The 20955-nt window shown below is 47.4% G+C and overlaps 1 protein-coding gene across 5 annotated transcripts in view; it reads left to right on the plus strand.

The window, feature by feature from the left end:
* Window positions 1-20736, plus strand: part of LOC120395589 (galactosylgalactosylxylosylprotein 3-beta-glucuronosyltransferase 1-like) — a 47375-nt gene extending 26639 nt beyond the window's left edge. For 4 of the 5 annotated variants that reach the window (XM_039520109.1, XM_039520110.1, XM_039520111.1 and 1 more), the window contains 6 exons: window positions 357-560; window positions 2239-2387; window positions 5927-6462; window positions 8494-8790; window positions 9384-9491; window positions 15461-20736. In XM_039520109.1, coding sequence (XP_039376043.1) covers window positions 2276-2387; window positions 5927-6462; window positions 8494-8790; window positions 9384-9470 — 1032 coding nt within the window. In that variant the 5' untranslated portion in view covers window positions 357-560; window positions 2239-2275 and the 3' untranslated portion in view covers window positions 9471-9491; window positions 15461-20736. The remainder of the gene's footprint in view (window positions 1-356; window positions 561-2238; window positions 2388-5926; window positions 6463-8493; window positions 8791-9383; window positions 9492-15460) is intronic. The other variant, XM_039520112.1, reaches the window with a different exon arrangement.
* The last annotated feature ends 219 nt before the right edge of the window (window positions 20737-20955 follow it).

Raw genomic sequence — 20955 nt, forward strand, 5'->3', positions numbered from 1 at the left:
GTGAGCTAGGGAAGAGCCATTATCCCCATTTCAGACATGGGGAACTGAGGCACAGAGAGAGTGAGTGACTTGCCCAGGGTCACACAAGAAATCTGTGGTAGCGAAGGGACTCGCACTCAGGTCTCTCTGCTAATGTGCTAAGCTCCCTCTCTTCCATCATACTGGTATCAGGGCACTGCCCCTCCACAGGCTCTTTACCTGGAAGAGCAGGAAGGGGGGCTGGGAGTGTTAGGAGTTCAGGGGTCACGCTGATAGCAGCAGCTCTATGGTTCTCAGGAAGCATGGTCACAGTCGCTGCTTTTATTGCACAGGGGAAACCTCAGTCTTTGTGGCTAATGAAAATTTTATTCCCGTAGGCCTCCAGGGGGAGCACTGGTGCAGCCACTGTCTGGTAGATAGGCATGAGGAAAGAGGCCCGCTGGGAAGGGCTCAATACATGCGCTCAGCACCTGAGAAGAATCCCCGAGGAACCAGCCCCAGGAGGGCAAGGGGAGCAAAGTCTGGCACACGCTGGTCTCAAAACTGGTCAACAGTGAGGCACTCTGCTGACAGCGACAGTGGTGAGTCCTCAGCTGACAACAGGCAGCATTGCTGCTGTACAACTCAGTGTGCGCACATGGATTGCTGTGCTGCAGAAGGATTAAATCTCCATTACTATGCTTGGCTTTTGCTGCCTGTGGCATGGCACAGGCAGCTCATTTAATAATGGGACTGGGAGCTTCTGGATCCATAGAGCTGAAAGGAGATGCTGGAAGTTGTGTGGTGAATGAGGCTGGGGACTTTTTGAAGAAAAAGGATGGTCTTTGGTTATGACCCAAAATTGGCATCTGAATTGTGTCCTTGTTTCCGCCATGAACTTTCTGTGTGATGGTGAGCAAGTCACTTCCATCAATGTTTTCAGAAGTGGCCACTAATTTTGGATACTTTGTTGAGTGGCTGCCCAACCTGAGAACCCTAGGACCTGATTTTCAGAAGTGTGGATCACTCACAATCCATATTGAAGTCAACAGTAGCTGTAGCTGCCAGGGGCGCTGGAACAATTTATAAAGTCAGGGTGCTGAGAGCCATCGAATGAAACTATAAACCCTGAAATATAATGGAAACCGCTTCCAGTCAGGGGGTGCGGCAGCATCCCCCGCACCCCTGGTTCCAGCACCTTTGGTAGGTGCTCAGCAACTGTGAAAATTCAGGCCCAAGATGTCTCAAATTGGACACCCAATGAATGAAGCACCCCAAATTAGTGGCCCCTCCTGAAAATGTGGGCTTTAATGACTCTGTGCCTCAGTTCCCCTCCTTTCATAGGGATATTTTAAAGGTAAATTAATTAATACCTGTGAAGCACTCAGATTCTATGGTGATGAGAGCCATAGAAAAGCCCACGAGGAGATTAATAATTCCATATGTAGTGCATGGTTTGGATGATGTGTCATATGTAATGCAGGGGCCAGACAATGACTGAGGGGGATAAAAAGAGATATTGATTAACTACCCAAGCAGTGAACACCATCTTTGCTGTGCATTGAATGAGGCAGGGGACCTGTGCAAAAAGCAGGATGTGACTGCAAAGACTGTATCGGAATTAATATGTATAAGGGAGCTGAATTAAAATTAAATTAGAGAAAAGAATAGTAGGCATCTTTCAGCCCATTGCTGTATCCATTTGCTCTGCAGTTATTCAGGTCTTACGCACAACTGCAGTAATGCTACAAATTTGGTACCTCGAGTCAAATTTTCAACTAGTGTCACTGAAACTAGTGTCACTTGTAGTGTCACTACAAGGCTTAGAAGTTACCCCCTTGGGATGAATGGGTTCACTAACGGCTCTCTTCGGGCTGTTGTTTCAGATTGCAGGAAGGCAAACAACTATGCATTGGGTACCCTAAATTCACATTTGGGAGGTATTCTTCACAACCATCAGGCTAGAAACCTGTCCTTTAAAAAAATTACATGGAAGCTTGCACTCTGTAGTATCTGAACCAGTTGTGGCAGGCAGATAAAATACCTTAATGGCTCAGTTCTGGAGAGTGATGGGACTAGTCACGTGCTTAAATTTAAATATGGGCTTAAATGCTTTGCTGGATCGAGGCCAGAGTGCTCAGCACCATTCAGGATCCAGCCCTAGGTGAGCTGGACCTAGTCTGTTAGCTGCGTATCTGATAGCACTGAGCTAGCCTTTGCTGGTGTCTGTCACTCTCCGTACAAGCACCGGGTAGCTGACTCCATACTCTGTTCTGAAAGGTAGGGAGATGCCTGGGCGTTGGAAGCTCTTTGCAGCATGGTAAGGAGACGTAACCTTCTGACCACACTCCTGATCGTTTTGCCATGGGCTCTTCTTCTAACCTTGTGGCATCAGTACCCAGCCACCCGCTACCTCATCCTGCTGAGAAGTAAGTGTAAGCGACTCTGCTCTTCACACGGTTACGATTTGATCATAACAGTGTTACGGCCAGGGTGTTCCTGAAATGCGTGCAAGGAATTATTGATGTGAACGCTTGATAAGAAACGCTTCACAGAAAGGGTGAAACAAAGAGAAACTTGCCCAAAGGACCCCTCAGGGACTGGCTTCTGCAAACAGGCAGGCAATCCTTAAGAACACTCTCCCTTGTTTGCAGGAAGCCTCAGAGAGAAGCCCACTCTAGACACTATGACTGAATGGTCCAGATCCTCAAAGGATTGATTTCAGTGGGCTCTAGGTGCCTAAATACCTTTGAGGATCTGGGCCAGTCTGCTTGAGGAATTCTTTTGTGCAGCAGAGCAACTAGTCTATAGTGGGATTTTTCCATAACCCCTCCCACCATAGGAGAAGCTGCTGATGTTTCGGCATTGTATCATGTAGCCCTACTCTAAGCAGAGTTAGATGGCATGAGGCTTTACACACATACCTGGAGTCCTGACTATGCTATTAATCCCCTTCTTTGCTACCACCAATGGTGCTGAACTGGCGGGATAATTTAGGAAACAAATCTGAGAGAGTCAACACCCAGGCCCACCTGAACTAGCCCATGCTTAGTATTGAGAATAATGGACTTCATACAGTCTTGGGCTAAGGGGCATGCCAGGTAAAATACAGGGAGCAGGCAGGACTCAGGGTCAGCTCGCAGGCTGAAGGTAGGGCTATGGGTAAGAGAGACAGCTGCTTTCTGGTTATGGAACAGGACATAGTGTTGACTTGGCTGGTTTCTGCGAATGGAGTTGCTTATGTGCAGTTTGCTGTTGTTTTTGCCATCTCTGTTCAAAGTAAACAGGACTGGGGTCCATTTTGTGAATAAAGATAGACTAACAGGGAATACCTGGAGTCTGTGTCCCAGATTTCCTCTTCCAAACAAAAGATGGCCCACTGCAAAGCGTGCTACCACTCAGCACAGAGGTAACAACCACAGTGGAGCTCCAGTTCCTCACACCACTCTGCAATGCATGGGTGGGCCACAGAGCTTTTCCATCTAGGCCAGAGGGCTGATTCAGTCACAGCAGTGACGTGTCAGCCACCAACCGATAACATTATGTAACCCCCACCTGTAACATCAGCATCCCTGGGCGGGTCATCGGCAGCAGGTATTGAATTTGGGACCTCTGGATCTTAGTGCATGAACCTCTGCTGCTTGGGTTAAGAGAACCTGCTCTGTTAGGCAGCGCTGGGGCTACAGCTGTGGTGGAGCAGCAGCTGTGTAGGAGCAGGTGTGGCTGTGCACACAGGTGTGTCCACACCAGCTGCACATTGTCAGTGTGTTGCACTGCATGCAGCGGCTTTGGAGTGCTGCATTATGGGCAAGCAACGTGCTTTTCATTCAGGGCAGGAGGATGTGCTTTTGTGAAGGGGGGAGGGGAGAGAGAGGAAGAGAGAGGGAGCGGAGAGGAGGAGTGTTTTTTGGTTTGTAAAATCACAAAATGTGTTGACAAAAAAATCAAAAAACCCTTAGTTCTTACTTACTTAAAACAACCTGCCAAAACTGGACACCTCACCACTTGTTCTCCCTGTGTGACTCTGTGACACTCCGTGGAGAGGGAGTGGAGAGAGAGGGAGAGAGGAGAGATTTTTTGGATTTCCTGGAAAAAAAATCAAAAAAAAAACGAACCCTTGGTCTTAATTACAAACAGCCTGCCTTGCAAACAGCCTCAACCCAAAGCAAACATCAAACATTCACTCTCTCCACATTCACTTCTCAGCCAGTACAGATACAGATTGTTTGCTGTTGCTGTGAGTGTTTTTTTTTTAGATAAGCAGTTCAACGGAGTTCAATCGGAGTTCACAACAAAAACAAAGAACAATAACAAAACAAAAAGTAATTTAGTTAAAAAGTTTCTTGGATATCTTATCTTCTCCCTCTCCCAACCCCCAATGGCCTGGTGTCCACGTGTGATGAGCATGAGCAGCGCTGGATCTCAGCGCTGCAACTCGCCCAACCTGGCCCTGGCCACAGCCCAGCCCAGCAGCCAGGAGTGCCAGCGCTGGATGCCGCTGCATGTGCCTGGCAGGTTACTAATTGCAGCGCTGGAAAGCCTCTACCAGCGCTGCAACTTGCAAGTGTAGCCAAGCCCTTAGTCAATGCTCCGGTAGATTCATTAATAGCTAGGTGGCTTAGCCATCACTAGAGGGGGACAGAGCACCACACTGAGAGGGCATAGATTACAGTGACTTGTAGATCCTATCTGAATTTTTCAACCACCACATTTTTTAACAAAACACGGCCTTTTTTCTAATTTGGAAATTTGAATTAATTTTTTGGAAAATGAACTTTTTGGTTGTTTTTCTGTTTAATGTGGGTTTTTTTTCCTCTCCCCCTTTTGTCCTCCCCCCCTCTTTTTTTTCAAAAGTAAAATGTCAGGAGGGGAGAAAGGGAGAAAAATGAAAAACAAAAAAAATGCATTTTAATGAAAAATTTCCAATAAACACTGTGATCCTCTGTACCTCAAAATAGCACCACAGTTCCAGATTGTACCCCGGCCGTATGGCACAAACATTTATCATCTTTCCCTTTCAAAAACTGCAGAAGGAAATGACTTGGAAATTTTTTTTAATCATTCACAAAAATGATTTTCCATTTTTCAGCCTGCTGCAGTGACCTCCTCCACTGGTGTACCCTGCCTAAGACATTTAGAGTTTCCACTTTCTAAAGACCTAATTAATTTTAAATCAGGGTGGGGAAACAAAGAGCACAGTTACAAAACAGGGTGATACATTCATCACATTAAAGCTGTTTATTTCCATGTAGTCTTTTCACTAGAGCGGATGCAGGGTTTTCAAGTAACCAAGCAATATGGTTGCTGTAGTTTCAGAGGTTGGGAGGGGAGGCACGGCTGGGAATCTCTCCATCGGAAGAAGTGATGCGTAATATGATAAAGCTGCAGAAACTCTGCTTTATAGCTCATTTCCCTGAACCTCAGGGATGTTCAGACCCAAGAGTTTGGTTCACGACCCAGCCCCTATACAAATTATTTCAGCTTTAGGAATGTAAGTTTAGCACAGTTCTGACATATCTAACATGCTTTGTGTTTGTTGGCTGTAGCTTGCCTGTAAAGAGATTACACTTACCTTGTACCATCAGCGCCACAAGTGAAGTCTAGGCAAAATTTCCTTTCCTCTGACATTTGGCACATCTTCCAGCTCTGAACAAGCTTGGTCAGGAGGAGCTCACGTCCTACCATTCACACATTCAAAAAGATCCCACCTGTGTAGTTCTCAATCTGTTCTCCATGGACCACAAGTAATCTGCAGGGTGAAACCTCTTAAGAACCAAGCAGTAGGGGAGGGGAGAAATGGTCCTATGAAAGGATTGTTCTCTTATGAAGTGGTTTGCAGAATGAAAATGTTGTAGACCCAGGGCCCTTGCCCCAGATAGATCATAGATAGTTATCAAATGTCACCTAATATAGCAGTGATCAGGCTGTGCTTTAATCCCTAACTTCCATCTTCTTCATTTTGCCTCAGAAGAGACAGAAGAAAATGCAACAGCTAAAGCTCGCTTCAATGGTACATCCCCGTTGCGGGAAGAAGGGCTCCCGTCATGCAGCTGGCAGCAAGCCTCGGGGGTGGCTCCAAAAGTCATCCAGAACTATGTGTATTCTCGGCCTCCTCCCTGGTCGGACACTCTCCCAACCATCTTTGTAATCACGCCCACCTACACCCGGCCGGTGCAGAAGGCTGAGCTGACCCGACTAGCCAACACCTTCCTACATGTGCAGAACCTGCACTGGCTGGTGGTGGAGGACTCACCCCGGAGGACCAACCTGGTGTCCAACTTGCTGGAGAAGGCGGGGCTCAATTTCACCCACCTGAATGTGGAGAGCCCGCAGAGTCTGAAGATGAGTGGACCCTCGATCCCATCCCACAAGCCACGGGGGACACTGCAGAGGAACCTGGGGCTGCACTGGCTAAGAGACAGCTTCAACAACACACAGCCACCAGAAGGGGTTGTGTACTTTGCTGATGATGATAACACCTACAGCCTGGAGCTCTTCGAGGAGGTAGGAGCCATTGCGCTTCATGAAAGAGAAGAACAAAATGTAGCTGTCGCCCATAAAGACTAGATCCTGCCATGCGTTCTGCAGTTACAAAGAACCCCAACCCAGTGGTACTAGCTTAGTTCTCCTGCACCAAGAGGGAGGAGGATTTGGTAGCCCCAGTCAAGGGCTCCACATCAGTGTGTGTCATGGAGCTCTGCTCCACAGGGGCTCCCTCTGCCTTCACATGCAAGGTGGTGGGGTGCAGGGCAAGTGAGGCCAGAGAGCTGATCGCTTTGCAAATGTACCAGCCATTTTTTCCCAGTGAGGAAGGAGTGCTCCAGCCATGGGATGCAGATACAGGGCAACTCCACAGCTGATCTGTGATCTGCATGGACAATTTCATCCCTCTTTAGCCCCTGCTAAGTCACATGACCATGCTGGTGCCAGGACATGGTGCTAAGCCTTTGTGCCCATGGTGAAAGGCTCCTCTTACAAAGTCTGTTCTGGGAGGGGTTGTAGAGTGAATGCTGTAGATCAGTGAAGGGTCAAGGTGAACTGATTTGGTTTAAACAAGCCCCAAACAAAAACTTCACTCAAAACTCAAACCTGCCCTTGAGCTCTGTATGGAGATTGGAAAAAGTTTGTTCAACTTTCCAATCGACCATTGTTTCCCTTTCCTCATTCCACTATATTCTGGGTCCCAGCTAGCAGAAGAAGAACAAGCACGCAATGAGAAAGGGCTATCCTCATGGTATTTCCAGCCCAGCTAGAAGCAGGAAGCCAAACCAGAAATTTCATGGGAAACCCAATTGCTCTGAGTTTTCCAGTATATTGCAAACTCAAGGGGATGATCATCCAGTAAGGTTCACCAAAGCGTAGGGCACCACCTGAAACACACATGCCATAGTTATCCTATAGACCCTGTTTCCAATCCTCAAACTTGAGGAGGACAAGAAGCCTCATCATCCTTCTTTAGTTTATCCTTTTCTCCATCCCCTGTGGGCACTTTTAGGGAGCCCCACACACTTCTAGGAGGTGGCCATGGACAGCACGGGTGAGAGCACAGAGAAGGTTGCTGGGGATGAGGACAAGGGAGTGTCAGAAGAGGGTAGCTGGCTATGGAGACCGCTTAAGTCAGTCATAGGGTGGAGTCAGTTGGAGTGATTAGGAGGAACCTGGAGGCCTGGTCAGGGTTAGGTGGTTTAACAGCACTGGGAATTCATGTTTCTATGGAACAATCAACACAAGACCAGTAAGAGGTTAGAGAGGATCTGAACAGTCTGGGAGGAGGATAGGACTCTGTCTTTCCCTCTCTGTCTATAGGGGACAGTAGATGGCAGATGATTGGAGGCTAAAGAATGGTGGAACAGTCAGGTGTTGAGCGGAGGAGAATGATTGGAAGGAAGAGGAGGAGAGGGAGGTAAAAGTGACCTCAGACCTCCAGGTCATTGCAATGTCACCTCCCTGGCCCATAGTGTTGGTGGACAGAGTATCCTGCCAAGAGCCATTTGGTTGCATAGGAAGGCACAGGTGGTGAGCACCAAGTGTCCGTAAAACGGAAGAAGGTGAGACTGCTGCTGTGATCGTGAATAAGGAGAGATTTACCTCTTAGCGATGGGATGATGGATGGGAGTGAGGGTGAGTGGGGGCGATGGGAAGGTAGGGTGCTGAGAACGGGGTTGCGTTGATTTCAGCGTTGTTAAGAAGGGGATGGGCAAGTGAGCATCAGAGCAGAGTGTTGAGAAGGTACAAGTACAAAGTCAACAAAGCACTTTAGTGGGCAGAAGGAGTAGGGGTGATCATAAGGGTGAGGTGGAGAGGAAAGGATGGGGGAAAGCCTGGGGCAGTCTGGAGGGTGGAAGTGAGAAGAGAGGAGGCAAAGAATGAAAAGGAGAAGGATGCAAGGAGTTACAGCAAGGTGGTTCGCACCGGTGAAGCTGGGGGAAAGGAGTCAAAGGGGGATAGAGCAGTAGGGGCGTGGTACACATAGGGAGGTGGGGGTGAAATGACAGCATTGAACCTTTCACTGTACTGCTTCTCTCTGGCACACAGATGCGCTATACGAGGAGGGTATCCGTATGGCCAGTGGCCTTCGCTGGGGGTCTGAGGTTCGAGTCTCCCATAGTGAGCCCAGCGGGGAAAGTGGTGGGCTGGAAGGTGGTTTTTGACCGTAACCGGCCCTTTGCTATTGACATGGCTGGATTTGCAGTCAGCATCAGACTGATCTTGGAGAGGCCTCAAGCCACTTTCAAGCTGGAGGGAGTTAAAGCAGGCTACCAAGAAAGCAGCTTGCTGAAGGATTTGGTGACTATGGATGGACTGGAGCCCAAAGCAGCCAACTGCACAAAGGTCAGCATGACAAGGGATTTCAAAGCACAGCTCCCCCTTCTGGGGTCTACATTAAACCTCCGATATACTCCCTCCCTCCACCCCAGCATTTCAGCCCCCTGCTCCCCCTGTCACGGCCCTTCCCATCCTCCATTGCACCTGACCTTACACCAAAGCACATGAGCACAGAACAATAGTTAGGCAGATCAGTTAATATCTGTGAAGTGCTTTGCAAATGAAAAACCGTATGAGTCCAAAGAGGCATTATGGTTATTATGCGTTATAATTATAGTATTAGAGGTGGGTCCCAGCTGCAGAATTCAGATCCTGATTCCTTCCCCAATTCCAGGGTTTGTGGGGGAAGGTTGATCTGGTGTCAGGCTCATCTGTTCATTGTTATTGTTTGTTTCATTCACGTGCATATTAATTTGTTGGGTATAAGAGCTCTAATAAACTCTGAGACTGACCCCAGCTCTGACTCATGTCGCTTTCACCCAGACACCTAACATATTTTGGAGCCCGAACGGTTCAGGAACTAACACACTGGGATTGCTGGTCTTGATTTATCCGTGGAATCCAAAGCACCTGTGAACTCCCTGTGTGTTTCTCTGTAGGTTTTGGTCTGGCACACCAGGACCGAGAGGCCAATGCTAGGTAATGAAGGCAAACATGGATTTTCGGACCTAAGGATGGAGGTGTAAATGGAGAGAGAGCCCCAGGCTGTGAGTATCCCTGTGCCTTTGACCTTTTTGTACTGCTCTGGTTAATATCTCTCTGTAAACATCTAAATTCAGCCTAGTCCACAGACACACCTGCCCCAGACTGTTCTCTTATTTGATCTGTTGAGAATGGTTCTATCGACAATGACTGAGTGACCTCAGTGGCTTGCTCTTGCTGCTGAACGTAGTTCCAGTGACTGCTGGTGGTTATTGGAAGGGACTAATGTGACAAAAACACCACATTTCCCAACACACTTCGGATTTCAGGTGGCCTGGGGGTTGAATTCATGGATCAATATCTGTCCCTGAGGTTTTGGTTCCATGTCAAAACCAAATCCAGAAGAGTTTTTCTGGTTCTGATTCTGATGTGACCCAAACCTTATGACATGTCTGATCTGGCAAGATTTCCACCGTTACAACAGGAAAAAACCTTCAAATCCAGCTGATCTTGTGAGATTTCCATCAATTGCAGGGTCCAGTGGCCAATGCCCTGCCAATGCAGGGAGTGGCACAGCAACTGTGAGGGGTTGCTAGAACCCAAGGACTACAGTAGCAGTCACAAGAGGGCTACATAACCTCACTGCAGCCTACAGGAGAGGATTTTCTCCCCCCTGATTGCTGCAGAGCCCCCTTCTGTCAAGCTGCTCTATATGACACCGCACTTTCTGCCATGGCACACATCTGTTGGAAGGAGCAGTGTGCTGAGTGACTTGAGACCATGTGCATGTGCTCCCTGTGTCAGCAGTGTTGTCCCCTAGTTTTTGTCTAGTGGCTTCTTTGTCAAAAATCACCCCCACCCCACCCCAGTTTGGCTCTACCAGTGGTAACAATAATGGCAGCTCTAGCGTAGGCAAGAAGGTGGTAGCTGCCAGTGTCTTAATCACTGTGTCATCTAGACCTGCTTTGAACTGGTGCTGATAATGCCAAGGCTGCCTCCAGCCCTGTCCACACCATCATTCCCACCATTGCTGAACCGGTAGAAAATGAAGAGTAAAAACTCAGCTTTTGCGCGTAGCAGCAGTGTACAGCAGAGCTGTGCATCTGTAACCCAGTGGTGATCAGTGTGTTAAATGTCCCTCTCTGGGCCCGAGACACAGAGGACTGGGGCTGCTTCAGCCTGGCTCTAGCTCAAGCTGTAGAGACTGTTGTGTTTAGTTGTGGGGGTCCCTAGTTCAGTCCCTGGTGTATCAGCTGAGATGGTGCTTGTCACTTATTTGTTATGGAAGAGACTCAGATCTCATGGTCATGGGCAGCCATATAACATCCTCTCCCCTACATAAACAGACTGATAGGTACTGTTCTGGCTACATATTAAGAACATAAGAATGGCCATACTGGGTCAGACCAAAGGACCATATAGCCCAGTATCCTGTCTGCCGGCAGTGGCCAATGCCAGGTGCCACAGAGGGAGTGAACCTAACAGACAATGATCAAGTGATCTCCCTCCTGCCATCCATCCCCATCCTCTGACAAATGGAGGCTAGGGACACCATTCTTACCCATCCTGGCTAACAGCCATTAATGGACTTAACCTCCATGAATTTATCAAGTTCTCTTTTAAACACTGTTATAGTCCTAGCCTTCACAACCTCCTCAGGCAAGGAGTTCCACAGGTTGACTGTGCGCTGTGTGAAGAAGAACTTCCTTTTATTTGTTTTAAACCTGCTGCCCATTAATTTCATTGGGTGGCCCCTAGTTCTTGTATTATGGGAATAAGTAAATAACTTTTCCTTATCTACTTTCTCCACATCACTCATGATTGTATATACCTCTATCATATCCCCCCTTAGTCTCCTCTTTTCCAAGCTGAAAAGTCCTTGCCTCTTTAATCTCTCCTCATATGGGACCTGTTCCAAACATTTTAGTTGCCCTTCTCTGAACCTTTTCTAGTGCCAGTATATCTTTTTTGAGATGAGGAGACCACATCTGTACACAGTATTCAAGATCTGGGCGTACTATCAATTTACATAAGGGCAATAAGATATTCTCTGTCTTATTCTCTATCCCTGTAACGGGTCGGACTCACCCCTGTGGCGCCTCCTGCTGGTGACTCTGGGGAATTAGCTCGGTTTCCAGCACAGAGCGCCCTCTGCAGGCCAGTGATCCGCCTGTTCTCTGGCCCCGAGTCCTTCCCTGGACCCCGGTGCCCTTTTACATGGGGTGCTGCCCCCCCCCAGCAGTAACCCCTTTCTCTCAGGGTCTCCCCTCTCAGGGAACCCCCACCCTCTATCCCCACCTTGCCTCAGTGTATGGCTACTGCCAGTCATTGTCTAGCCCCACATCCTGGGGCAGACTGCAGTATCAGCCTACTCATCACTGGCAAGGAGGGTTTGAACCTGCTGCCTTGGCCTACCCCTGGGCTGCCCTCTGCAACCCCCAGTACCTGTTAGCCCTCTGCTAGGCGGCAGCCTGGGGCTTTCCAGGCTGGAGCTCCCCAGCTCCTCTGCCTTTCCCCAGCCCTGCTCCACTCAGGTACCCGGTCTAGCTCCCTGCAGCCAGGCCCATCTCCCTCTGAATGCAGAGAGAGACTGTTTTGGCTTCTGGCTTCCCTGGCCTTCTTATAAGGCCCTGTGGCTCAGGTTGAGGTGTGGCCCCAGCTGCAGCCACTTTCCCAATCAGCCCAGCCTAAAGGCTGCTTTCTCCCACCACAGCCCCTTCCCAGGGCTGTTTTTAACCCCTTTAGGGCAGGAGCAGGGGTCCACCTGCTACAATCCCCTTTTTAATGATTCCTAACATCCTGTTTGCTTTTTTGACTGCCTCTGCACACTGCGTAGATGTCTTCAGAGAACTATCCATGATGACTCCAAGATCTTTTTCCTGATTAGTTGTAGCTAAATTAGCCCCCATCATATTGTATGTATAGTTGAGGTTATTTTTTCCAATGTGCATTACTTTACATTTATCCACATTACATTTCATTTGCCATTTTGTTGCCCAACCACTTAGTTTTGTCAGATCTTTTTTAACTTCTTCACAGGCTGCTTTGGTCCTAACTATCCTGAGCAGTTTAGTATCATCTGCAAACTTTGCCACCTCATTTTTTACCCCTTTCTCCAGATCATTTATGAATAAGTTGAATAGGACTGACCCTTGGGGAACACCACTAGTTACCCCTCTCCATTCTGAGAATTTCCCATTTATTCCTACCCTTTGTTCCCTGTCTTTTAACCAGTTCTCAATCCATGAAAGGACCTTCCCTTTTATCCCATGACAACTTAACTTAATATTCTGTTGTGCAGCATACTCCATTGTGGATGGAGGTCGTGTTGGTTATACCTTCCCCACTACTGTGTACCAAAAGGGACACTCTTTCTCTTCTGTATGCTGCTCTCTCCCTCTCATTTTTCCCCTGGCCAGGCACTGAGTCATCCTCTGTAACAAATGCCATGCCCGTGCCACATACTATCTGAGGGATGGTTTCCTGCAGATTATTTGTTATAAGAAATGATCTGCAACCCAGACAGGGCTGAGATATTCATGCACCACCAGTGGCTTCGCTACTGGAAAGAGTTTTGTCCCTTTCTGTGACTGTCCTATTTAGCTCGTGTAGGCCAGATTCTCAGCTGGTGCCAGCGGGGGCAGTCTGTTGACTTCTGTGCCCACTTGCAGCACCAGCAGTGAAATTGACTCAGCATCTTCAGGGTCCATTCAAGGGCAACTGCTCCAATATTCCAGGCTGTGTGTACCCCCCATTCCAGTAGGGATCTCCAAAGCAGCAGATATTTGGCATGAAGACACTTCATTGAAAAGCCCAGCAGCCTTAGGCAAGGGAGACTGTATTGGGGAGTGCATCGAGAGCCAGGCCACGCTGCAGTGCCCCCACTTAAAATTTTAACCCAGCACCACTAGTGGTGACGGTGCTAAACATCTGAGATCCCCATCTGCGTTTTTTACCACTGTCCCTGATATCAGGCCTGTTGTGTTTCAGAGCATACCTAGACTCAAGTTTGTAGAGTCTGGTGTGGAGAAGACAAAGGTAAAATATTTCTCCCTGATTTGATTCAGGCTTCTGCAGCTATCGTACTAGGCATATTTCTGTCTCTTAGTAAACATGCGGTGTCTCTCGCCTGGGGATTTGTCCCTGGTATGGGTTAGATCTGTCTGGCAGAGTCCAGTGCCTCTCGGAAGTCTCCCTCCCCTTCACTGTGTTAGCTTAGATCCTGGGAATAAGGACCCAGGCAGACACTGCTTGCTGCTGGATTCAACACTTGATTAGCTCCCCGTCAGACTACTTGCAAGGCTTCCTGGCACAGGCTGCAGCGGGGTGCACTTCTCTTGGATACCACAGGCACAGTGCAAGGCGACATACAAGTCATGTAGACCTCACTCCAGGGGGTACAGCCATGAATACCATCTACTTCCTCCTTATCATATGCCCCCGTACCACTGATGGTGCCTCGCCAAATGAGTGCAGTGTGGTGTGAATCTGTGAGAGAACACCGTATTATCCATGTTAAAAGGGACATAAAAAGGGCAAAACAATTAGACCCATGTCTTTTTCTTCCTTGTTTATGAGGGATAAAAATAGGCCTAGAAGTTTAAAAAGTTTCTTCTGGTTTCTGCACTAGAAAGTCTGATTTTGTTCACTGTGGTGTACTCTATGAAGGACTGAAGAACTGGTAGGATTAAGGACCATTAGTGAGGTCCTCAGCCCCCACTTCAACCCCTTTATGCTAGGCAAAAGGACAGGAATGACATAAAGGGGCCCTAAAAAACCCATATCTGGCCAGTGAAGGATTCTCTCAGTGCAGGCACTGCAGAAGACAGCTATAAGGCTGTTCTTTGAGGACCACCTCCAAAGCTTGGCACTGGGGGCATGCTGGGGAGGGCTGGGGGTAGGAGGGGTGGGTCAAGGATGGGGGAGATTCCTAGGGTTATCTAAATTAGGGGCCCCAGAGCAGCTGTAGATAAGGAACACTCAGAGATGGCTTAATGCCACCATGGCACCTCCTCCTCCTAGGCGACAAAGTCTGGACTGGACCTCTAAGAGGGAAAACACCGAATCTCACCCTGTGTGATTAGCTGAGAGGAGAAGCGGTTATCATTCAGCCTCCTTAAAAGGCTTTTTGAAAAATTGTGTTGGTTAATGCTTTGAGATCTAATGATGAAAATCAGCATATGAGCGAGGTGTATATTATATGATTATGAATAAATACCTATTTACAAACACACTTCAGAGAAAAGCACTCTCTGTTAAACATGCACCTCCCACTGCCCTGTGAATTAAGAGCTTAAGAAAGCTCACAAGCCACATTTCTGAGACCCCCCAATAAGTCCTGCAGAAAAAAAACAGGGATGCTGTCCTTCTATTATTAAACAAAAAACAAAAAAAACAGGGAAGGGGGAAAACATTATTCTGTTTTACAAAACCCGTTAGGCCCCCTTCTTGCATCATAAAGGAGCAAAAAAGAACACAAACCTCTTCTTTTTTTCTTTGCAGCAGGCATGTGTGTGAGAACTGCCCAGGTGTTCTGTCTAATCTACCCTTACATTTTGATATCATCCGTCTCCCTTCTGGGCCTGTGTATTGATTAGAGTCAACACTTCACATGCTATATAAAATAACCATCCTTAAGTATAGTGTTACATGGTATCCTTGTTATACAGTAGCTTCTTTTTGCCTGTGTGGACAGGAAAAAAATGATAGTGCTGTGTTAGAGAACTGAGGTTTAACCTGGCTAACGCCCATCCACACTTGAGTTACAGCCATGTCAAAGAACCCAGTGACTTTGTAGCATAGAGGGTACCCAACCATGCTTCAGCCATGCCCTCCAACCCTGGGACTTGTCCCAGGCTGTAGCATGTTTAAAGAATACAACCACTGTCCCTTTTTCTATCCCATGAAATGGAACAGTGTTGAACTGAGCCGAGGGAACACCCTGGGTCTCCTGATACAGTGTGTGGGATGCAGTCTCGAGGCATTTTGTCTGCATCCACACCTTTCTTACTCCATTTTTTGTTTGGTTCTGCAGGGGTACAGGGGAGAGTTTACTCCTGAGATGTGTCAACAGCAGCCTCCCACCTCACCAGCTCTGCTCAGCGCTTTGTTGAAGCCTTGGAGGAATGCCCGGGTTGTTGCCATGTCTACCAACAACCCCACTACTCCAAAGTCAGTAAAAACCAGGGTCAGGGCTCATGCAGTGCCACATGACCATACAGAATTTCACCTTTGACTTTATGCACTTGCCACCAATCTCTGGCTGTGAGAGCTCTCCTGGGTCCTGTGTTTTCAACCACTTGTTGGAAGGCGACTTCATCAGAAACAATCTAAAATCCCTGCTGTGCCATCTCTGGGCTGAAGCAACAGCATCCGGGCTGTCCAGTGGACAGAACACTCAGTGTGCATCCTGGGTCCCCCAGTGAGGACATGAAATTTGAGCTTCCACAAGACTGTGAGGGTTCGGAGGAGGGAGATCTCGCGAAAGCACAAGGGAAAATCCACCAGCATAAGACAGGGTTGTTTTCAAAACTGTGTGAAAGTAAATCCAACCTGAGGGGGTGTCCCTCTGAAGACGCAATGCTTGGCAGGGCTGCCTCTGTCTGAGACACTCTTGTCCATTACACACACTGGGGCAGGGGTCTAAGTGAGAGCACTTAATTCTACATTTCAGAGCTCAAGGAGGCACTTAGGCATCGCCTCTAAGGAATTGGGTGCCTAGGTGCTGATTGAGAACCTCAACAGAGAACTGGGCTCTATGTTTGGAAACTGGGGCCACACGGTGTCAAATCTTCATGTGCTGAGTTCTTTGGATAAACACTTTCTCCCATGCCAGGGGGAGGTAGGACCACACAGCTCCTGTGCCTCATAGGCTGTCTTGCTGTATGTTCTCTCTGACACTGGAAAGCAGGGGACAGTGCCTGGATGGACTTTAAAGCCCGATCCTCAGCACTGGAATCCTTGTTGCACTAGCATGAAGCATTTGATTGATTAAAAAGTCTTGGATTGTATATATGGAATTCTTCCCTAAACTCCAATCTAGAACCAGATCTCTAAGGAGTGGAGGGGAATGGACAGTGAAGAACCATAAGTCTCTGATCACCCTCTGTGAGGAAGGTCAGCGGGACAGAGAACACAACCATCAAGAAACAAACCTTGAGGAACTGGAAGTGAGGAGACAGTAAATGGCAACTAAACAGCAGTGAAAGTGACGAGGACTGAACTTGGAGAAGAATGTTTGGCGGCGTGAACAGAGAAGGGACTGTGTCCAGTCCGGAGCAAGCCTCATTCCCCTGGTGGGGCAGGACACAGGCAGCCTGGATAGAATTCAAAGAAAGAGAAAGCAATAGGAACTGAGGCTGAACAGGATTTAAAGCATAAGTGTTTGTACAATGTGTGTGTGTGGGAGAGGGGTTGTTACTCAGATTTCTACAGGAAGAGTCCTTGAACAAGCCTAAAAATGCCCTTTCATCACACCTTGAAAACAATTTTCCCTCACGCCATAAAAAAACAAAGCCCCAGGCTTTCAAAATGCATTGAAGCTTTTCATGGCTGGGGGAATTGGAACAGGACATGTTATGAGTAACTGAGCCACCGCCAAAAAATTTGGGCAGGCAGGCGATTTATATATTTGTTGGCTTATTTAAATTATGGTCCTTTTCTGCCTATTTCCTGGTTTTTAACCTGAATCATCTAACATGTTTATGAAGGAGATTTTTTCCTCCCCTGTTATCCCACACTCTTTTAGATCTCACTGAGGAATGGCAGATCTTGCATTCACTGCTGAAATGTCATGTTTCTTGTTCCCTGTTGTTGTTTTTTTAACTGAGGTCTTTAATCAGCAAAATAATCAGAAGCACAGTAATGAGGTGAGTAAATTATAAGGGAAAGAAAGATGCTTTATGTGAGAGGGACAAGCGGCATTAAGAGTGTGTCGTTTTCCCACTCTTCCAGCACTTGCAGCCTGGGCCAAATGTGTGCAAGTGATTGCCCCAGTCAGAACATGCCCACCATAGAATTCTGGGAAGCTCCTGAGAAAAGGACCACTAAAAACATTGGAGAAGTAGAGATGGGCCGTGTCCCACTCTCATGGAAGTCAGTAGCAAAACTTCCACTGCCCACTTCGATGGGAGCAAGTGTAAAAGGGAAAGTGGAAGAGAGATGAAACATATCTGAACAGAAGACGTGAGAGATAATGCAATGGATGGCAAATAGAGAAACAGATTTTGAGTTTGGAGGGTCTCAGGCCAGTGCCCAAATGGGTCGGTGTCCACATCACTAACTGGCCACCATTTTGGCTATCTCAGTTTGGAGGCGAAGAAGTGAATAGGCCCTGGAGACTGAACTCCCCACTTGCTCCTAGAAAGAGTCCTTCCAGGGCAGGGGTGTTGCACATTGGCAGGGGGATCGTGAGGGAAGCCTTTCTCTGCCATTGCCCATGCTGTACCATTCCTGGATTCAGAGGTGGTCAGTCTCTAGGATTGTCCATTGTCTGAGCTCTGCGGTCCCTCCCTCACCTTTCATTCTGGTGGGCCCAACCCACCAATCCCAGTCATCACATAGGCTGGCTCCTTTCACCAGCACTAGACTGACACCAGCATTAAAAAGAGAAAGTGACCTTTTTGCCTCCTTTGTTTCAGTATAAATGAACAAGCAAGAGAAAAGAAATAAAGGGGCTGATTTAAGATCTTTCATTTTCCCATGGGGCCAGGGTGCCCCTCCACTAAGAGGGCAGGGTCATTGCCAAGAGGAAGAGGAAGTGACATTGTTCAGTAAAACCCGCTAACTAAAGAGAATTGTAGAATCTGTCTCAAGCCTTGCTTAGGCCCCTAAGTAAAACAATGGAGTTGCTCTGAGAGTAATACCTAGTGAATGTTTCTATCTAGGTTCTTACATGGCCCTCATCACCATAGTAACTGAGCATCTCCCAGGCACTGGTGGATTTTTTTATTCTCACAGAAACCCTACGAGAAAGCAAAGTATTATTTTCCCCAGTTTACATATGGGGAACTGAGACACTGAGAGACAGAGGCCAACTCTACACTATAGACTTCTTGCTGGCATAGCTGTGTTGGTCAGGGGTGTGACAAGGTGTGATCTCTGACTGACAGAGCTGTGGCGGCCAAAGCCCATAGGGAGATGCAGTTATACCAGCAAAACTGTGCTTTGTCTGGTATAGCTTAGTTCACTTGGGAGGCTGGAGTAAGCTATACCAGTAAAAGTACAGTTTTGTCAGTATAAGCTGTGTCCACACTAGAAGCACTTTGCCAGTATAGTATACAAGTGTAGCTATACCAGCAAGGTGTTCCTCGTGTAGACTTGGCCTGAGGACTTGTCTACACTTGAAAGATTTGCCGTTATACCTATACCAGTGTAGCTATGCCGGCTATATCTTTGTAGTGTAGACACAGCTTTGGCCAGGTCTACACTACAAGGACTATAATGGCATAGCTACAGTGCCAGCGTAACGCTGTAGAGTAGATGCAGCCTACAGCAAAGAAAGGGTTTTTTCTGTTGCTGTAGAAACAACACCTCCCTGAGTGATGGAGCTAGGTTGACAGAAGCATTCTTCATAGAATCATAGACTCATGGAAATATAGGGCTAGAAGGGACCTCAGGAGGTCATCCAGTCCAGCCCCCTGCACTGAGGCAGCACCAAGCAAACTTCCAAGTAAATTCTTCCATTGACCTAGCTGCATCTACACTGAGGGTTAGGCTGGCATATCTACGGCATTCCGGGTTGTGGATTTTTCAGACCCCTGAGTTCCATAGCTATGTTGGCCTAAATTTTAAGTGTAGACTGGCCTTCTATGGCAAAAAAATAATCCTTTTGCTGGGATAGCCTATACCAGTCTCCCAAATACAATAAGCCACACCAGCAAAAGAACTTTTGCCAGAACAGCTGTGTTGGCAAAAATCACATCACTAACCAACATCGATAGGTCTCAGTGGTAGAGCCAGTAATTGCATCAGGCTACAGTCCAGTCTGGGAGTCCATAATCACACGACCATTCTATCAGTCTGCATAACTGGTTGTTTCTTCATAGACGAGACTAAGGGTAGCAGAGAGTGCTAGTAGGAATTCAGGTGTATTTGCAGAGCTATGAGGAGGTCAAGAACTGGAAGAGCAAGAGGTGCCACATGTTAGGATGGTAGCTTTTCAGAAAGGTCCCAAGAGTGGGACAGCAGTGAGTGCTGCAACTCAGGTTTGAGATGCATAGTTGGAGTTGGGAAGTGTGGATACAGGACTGGAATAATGGGAAACTGTGGGTCTGGCTTGCTGTACTTAACAGTATGGGGAAAGCCTCACAGCCCCTGGATTTAAGCAGAATATGAATGTCTGATATTCATACTCTCTGCAATGCATTGGAGTCACCAAACAATGAATATTATTAACCTTTCCTATTGTAATAGCAAAAAATAATTTAAACAAGAGAGAGAGAATGGCCAGGATGTCATCTGCAATGGTCGTTTGTTTATAATGAATGGTACTGGGGCATTATTAAACATGCTGTGAAACGGTCAGTGTAGAACTGTGGTCTTGCTTACAGTGCAAGCAGCTGCTTCCTTCCAAGAAAAAGGCAGTGACTTTATAATAGAGAATATACTGTGGAGGGAGCCTCTGTTCTAAGTCAGAAGGTTTCCAAGGGCTTTCTCTTGAGTATAGTCTTCATCTGATGCTAGAGCCATGAGGGAGGAAAGATAGTATACAGTTTCCTTCCTCCAGGGCTGTGGAGGCTGCAGATGTGATGGGGGTGAGGGATAAGATGGAGGGGAAGATGGTTTCATTGTCTAAATTCCTCAGATCATGACTTCTGCACCCCAGCCTGATCTTAAGGTGGCATGGTCCTTAAGGCTGGTGACATGAAAACTAAAGTGACCCATAAAAGAGCCGCTCAGAGATGCAAACCAGGGTTGGCGCTGCTTACCCCTAAGAAGCCATCACTGAGGAGTTGCCTGTTTGTCTTCACTCAGGGAGGGGGCAATACAATTAAGGAAGTGGATGAGTGGGATATGGATATGTAAGGACAGTCAGCTCCGAATCGCAAAGTGGAACAGGAGGGACCAGGAAAGGATTCAAAATGCTGAAAACCTGGTTCTTCTCCATCTGAAATCTTTCTCCCTTCAGTTCTTCTGCACACTGCATTTTGTATATGTTTTGGTTTACTATTCTAGGAGGGAGGCCAATCTCAGGCCTTACGGGACTGGCACAGAAATGCTAAGGCAGTAAATCCCAAACTCTGTACCACAGAGCACTTGGTCTGTGGTGAGCTGGCTTCTTCCATGGTTCTAATACTCCTCAGTGTTTCCACCTGCTAAATCAGATTAAAATAAATTAAAAATACATGAACTGCTTTCCTAATATTACTTTTCCATGCAAGCAATTGCTGTGATTTCCACAGGAGTGTTCCACAGCTGTGAATCAGAGGATTGGATCAAGGCAACTGCAAATGGGAGAGGAGGCCTGGCTTGTACAGTTGTGAACAATACCAAGTTTATGGCACTATGGCGCTGGGCCCAGAGTCAGAA

Source organism: Mauremys reevesii, linkage group 1 (genome assembly GCF_016161935.1).
Source record: "Mauremys reevesii isolate NIE-2019 linkage group 1, ASM1616193v1, whole genome shotgun sequence".
Classification (NCBI taxonomy): domain Eukaryota; kingdom Metazoa; phylum Chordata; order Testudines; family Geoemydidae; genus Mauremys; species Mauremys reevesii.